The 5,305-nt window shown below is 39.9% G+C and overlaps 1 gene segment (V, D, J or C); it reads right to left on the reverse strand.

The window, feature by feature from the left end:
- Window positions 1–661: 661 nt before the first annotated feature.
- Window positions 662–5,305, reverse strand: part of LOC112119159 — a 53,034-nt gene continuing 48,390 nt past the window's right edge. The window contains 2 exon segments of the V gene segment in view: window positions 662–1,274; window positions 4,928–4,966. Of these exon segments, the coding sequence occupies window positions 943–1,274; window positions 4,928–4,966 (371 nt within the window).

Genomic DNA, 5,305 nt, shown 5'->3' on the forward strand with positions numbered 1-5,305 from the left:
TAAAATGGATTTTGTTTTTAGAAATCAAGGATAATGTTCAACTCTGGAGGCTGAAACGTAGGCACTCAAATCCGTATTTAAGCCTTTGTGTAAAGATTTTCAGAGCTGTGGAGACATCCTCAACTCCCATTAACTTCAGTGGACTCATTCCTGATTTATACTGGTGTGAGTGGGGTCAGAATCAGGCCCTTTATATGTAGCACAGAGTATGTGGTCAGATCTGGTGGCACATGGACCATGGTTGTGTGACCCATAGACAGCAGGGTGCTGTAATGCTGCTGAGATAATAATATCATATACTCCTTGTATCCTGATGGATCCCAGATTAGTTCACCAGTCCTGCAGTCCTTACTCATGTGAGTAGTTCCACTGAAGTCAATGGATAAAAGTTGCAGGATGGGCACACTAATTACCTGTTGTACTTCTGGGGTGGTAGGGCAGTAGCATTCTGCACACTGCATGCTGGAAGGGGAGGGGATAAATTGACCATGGATACCCTGAGTCTTATTTGAAAAGTGCTATGGGATATTAGTGTCCCTCCAGGGAAGATAGGACCTTCTTTTAAGAGCTCATCCTCCCTCCCACTGCCCACAGTAAATTGCATAGTACTCCATTAATTTACTCCATCTGAGTTCACTTTATTTCAATCGTCACATTAAAAACACATGAGAGAACAGATGCGGTTTCATTCATTTCATTTATTTATTCATTTTTGAAGTTGAAACATGATAAAAGCAGGAAACCTCATTGGGCAGCAGGGTAAAATCAGGCAGGGCCTGGTTATCCAGGACTGTTAGCAAGGGGTAAGGCAGGAGGTGAGACCTGGAAGATCTCTGTCATCATATTTTGGGAGGAAAAAAAAATGAATAAGACTGATAGTTACATAAACAAAGCATAAGAAAGGCTGCAAAGAGGAGGCAGGGATCTTTCCCTGGGAGCCTCCTACTGCGAACAATCCGATCTCTTGAAACTCTTGACAATAGGGCTCTGCAAGGTTTCATGCGTCACCTCGCAGCTATAGTCGTCGTGTGAGTTGTACTGATCTTTCGTAAGCGTCAGGGTGCTGCTCAGGCTGTACGTGCTGTCAGAAGTATCTTGCTGCTTCGTGCTGGTGAGGACACCAGTCGTGGTGGCGACCTTATCTGTTTTCCAGACCACATTCAAGCCACTCGGGTAGAAGCCATTCACCAGGCACACCAAGGTGGCTGATCCCCCAGACAGCTGGTCGGCCGATGGGTGAAAGATGAACACTGAAGGCTTGGCATTTTCTCTACCTGCAAAAAAGGAGAGCACAGAATACGGTGTTAATGACAACTGACCTAGGAGTACATAGTAACACCGAGCACGGATGTAGCCGTACACAACTATCAGGCCAAATCATTCTTGCCTTACTTATGTGAGTAGTTCATCCATGTGTGATTGAGGCAAGCTGGATTTGGCCTATTAACTAATTCATCCTCCAAATACTCTTGGTAGGTAGGGAAGTATCATCATTATCCCCATTTTATTGATGGGGAAACTGAGGCACAGAATGGTTAAGTGACACAGCAGGTCAGAATACAGAGGGAGTCAGTGTACATAGACCATATAGGATATCAATTCAGGTTTAAGAAAACACAGGGCCAGGTCCTCTGCAGGTGTAAATCAACACAGCTCCATGGACTCTAATGGGCTCTTCGGATTGACACCCGCTGAGAATCTGCCCCATCATACCCGGTTTCATTTTGCTTACCACCTTGGCACTACTTGTGTGCGGAAGTGCTTCCCCATGTGAGGAAGGGCTGCACAACCTGGCCCTGAGTGATGCGAGAGCCTTTGGTATTAGTGTAAGAGACATGCAATGCCCTGGAAAATGGCCTCACCCAAGAGATACCAGGGAAAGATGCCAGTGTGACAGCTCTGGAGGTTAAAGTCCTGTTTATCCACAGACAAGATACAGCTCATGTAGCAGTAGCAGTGCAAGCGTCCCACCACCAGGCCTATATCCCTCAATCCTGAGCTAGAGGAAGGCTCGCAGAGAGTGAGAAGGTACTTCCCACTCAACCCTGGGTCTCTCTGCTGAGATTGCCAACCAGGATGCTAACTGATGCCATGTACATGACAACATGAACCCCCCTCTCCACTGGAAGCTGTGACCTAGAGGGGAAAGGCTCCAGGGGTGAAATCTGGGCCCCACTGAAGTTCATATTAGTTTTCCCATTGACTCTACTGGAGCCAGGATTTCACTCCAGATCTCTCTCATTGCCAATCCCCTGAGCCATCTAATTCCTTAAGGCCTGTTTTTCAGAGGTGCTGAGCACGCGTCCCTCCACTTAAAGTCAATGGGAGATACAAGTGCTCAGTACTTTTCAAATCAGAAACCTGATTCTCCTCGCACACCAGTCACCTGCATGACTCCATTCACTTCAGTGGAGTGGACCCATTATATGCAGGTGGAAATAAGAAGAGAATCAGGCTCCAGACCCACAGAGTATTATTAATATTTTTCCTACTGCAACCGTCATATACGACTAGAACTAAAAACTCAAGATCTGTCATAAAAAAAAGTCAGTGTGCAGCTAGAGAAAGACATGAAGTTCAGACTGTGGCGACCTTTAGCATAGCAACTTGGAGTGAGTGTTCGTGTATCTCACTTTGTGTCACATAATCACTAAATGAGCCAGATTCTGATCTTGGTGACAGATGTAAATCTGATGTAACTGAGTAAAATCTCTCCCCGTATGTCAATATTCAGACTCTTGAAAACTAGGACCCAATCTTGCAATCCTTCCCCAGATAATACTCCCCCTGATTTCAATGGCAGTTTTGTCTGAGCAAAGACTGCAGGATCAAGTACTAATTTTGTAAAGATCTGAAGAAAACATAACATAGATCACATCTTGGAAAACCAAGTCAAAATCATTCAGTTCACTCAGTCTCCTGCTTTGCTACTGTACAAACTAAAATAATAACGTCTAAGCACTGAATCTAACAAAATTGGAGCCCAGACTTTTAAAATGTCTCGGGATTCCAGAAAAATACTCATATGTTTTTACACTTATCTTAGCAAATGAACAGTATAAGATAATAGACCTGATTCTCCTTTCATTTAAACCAGTGTTAAAGTGGTATAACTTCATAGCTCCACTAACTTCAGCGGTGGAGTGAGAGCACTTCTGATTTCAGTGGAGTCACACATGATTTATATCAGTCTGAGAGGAGAATCATGCCATCTATATCTATATCTATATCTATGGACATATAGATACCATACATTTGATAGCCTCTGTAACACATTTGAAATAACAACACATTTTATATATTATGCTACAAACGATATATAGCCCCAAACAATTTTTTAAAGTATTTTTGACTTATTTGTGAAAAACAGTAATTGGAAAAGAAAAAAAAAGAAAAGAAAAAAAATCATTGAATTGGATTGTCCTCCACAATGGCCTCATCACTATATTTTTTAAAATTCAAAATATATATGAGTAGAGCATTGTGTCAAAGCTACTGAAAAAAATCTTTTGTAAGATAATCAATAAAACAAAAACTTAAAATATATGAATCAATTGCATTTTTCTATCATCAGAATATTTTTAGAAGAGTTATCAAATTTTTTTCCTAGTGCAAAATAAAAATATACCGTACACTGCTGCTACATCTGCTTTCATAGATACATTACTATAGTCGATATGACAAATGTCAAAATTATTTTTGTAGGTCTTAAAATTAAATTCTTTAAAACAATGATGAGATGCATTGGATAGATATACAGCTAACAATGACTAGATGCAGCTAACTTAAATCTTATCGATTACAGCTAGCAATTAATAACTACAACTTATTTTACATTTTCCTCCACACTTGTGCTGCTAGCTTCCAATTAACTTATTTTGTGCAGGTTAAGTATTATTTTAACAGGAATGTTTGTCTGCTCTTTGGGTAGGTTTTTAGTATTTTCTCTTCATTTCTTAAACTATTTTTTTCTAAAACTGGACTTTTCTTGTTAACATCAGTCTAATCTATTTTATCAATCTAGTCCAATCTAATCTGTTTAATCAGTCATCAGTATGTTGATCACTGTGGTATCTGGGCACACCGCTTACATTATTTGAGAGACAATTTCCAGTTTCTCTTAATGAGATGTGCTGCCAAAATTCTCAATTAAAACAAAAACACTTGTATATGGTTTGATCCAAGTCCTACTGAAGTCAATGGGAGTATTTCTAGTGATTTCAGTGGCTGCTGGATCATGACCTTTGTTATGAAATTTTGGGATTTTTCCACTTAAAATCTATAGACAAGAGGATGGCTGAATTTTTACTAACAGTGTTGATATCCTCAGATGAAGACCCAGGACCAACACTGTCACTAGCCTACAATTCAGCCATCATATTCTTGTTTGGAAATAAAATTAGCCTTTTCTTTAAACATTCCCAGTTGATTTTTAATCCTTGCAATTAAACGTAAGGATTTGACAACTAACGACTGGGAATGGGGTGAGACAGCAAAGAAAGGGACAGAGAGAAAAAACAGCATTTTTCTACATTTGTGCATTAAATCAAGCAAAAACAAAGGGGATTGATCACAAATAAAATGCACTTACGTTTTATCTCCAACTTGGTCCCTTTGCCAAAAGTGAGCCACAGTGATTGTCTATAACCTTCCTCTTTTACAGAAACCTTTTTATTGCAAAACTAAATGGGCTCTCCATTGTAAGTAGGTTAATTTACGTAAAAACGAGCAATTGAGCTCAAATTCCATCTAGGGAGGTGGAAGTATTTTCCACTCTTGAGGACAGGTATATTTTATATAAATACTTCACATATCTACAGCCCCAGTAATTTTGTCAGCGATCCCATTTCACAAATTACAGACAAAAATTGTGAATATGGACAAATTGGACATAGAAAATCTCAAGAGAGTTCAAAAATGCACTTACGTTTTATCTCCAACTTGGTCCCCTTCCCGAAAGTGAACCACAGTGAATGCCTGTGAACTTCCCCCTCTACAAAAACCTTTTTACTGTGCAACTAAATGGGCTGTCAACTTTAAGTGGGTCAATTTATGTAAAATATAACAATTTAGCCCAAATTTCATCTTTGGAGGTGAAGGAATTTTCTGTCCTCAAAGACAGGGTTATTTCATGCACTTTACAAATCTATGATGAGAGCAATTCTGTCGGCACTCATATTTCACAAATTGCAGACACCCCCCTGGCAAAAAAATTGTGAAAATAGGCAAACTGGACAAAGAGAATTGAAAGAGAGTAAAAAATGCACTTACGTTTTATCTCCAACTTGGTCCCTTTGCCAAAAGT

The sequence above is a fragment of the Terrapene carolina genome, unplaced genomic scaffold (assembly GCF_002925995.2).
Source record: "Terrapene carolina triunguis isolate 2854851 unplaced genomic scaffold, T_m_triunguis-2.0 Scaffold66, whole genome shotgun sequence".
In the NCBI taxonomy this organism is placed as follows: domain Eukaryota; kingdom Metazoa; phylum Chordata; order Testudines; family Emydidae; genus Terrapene; species Terrapene triunguis.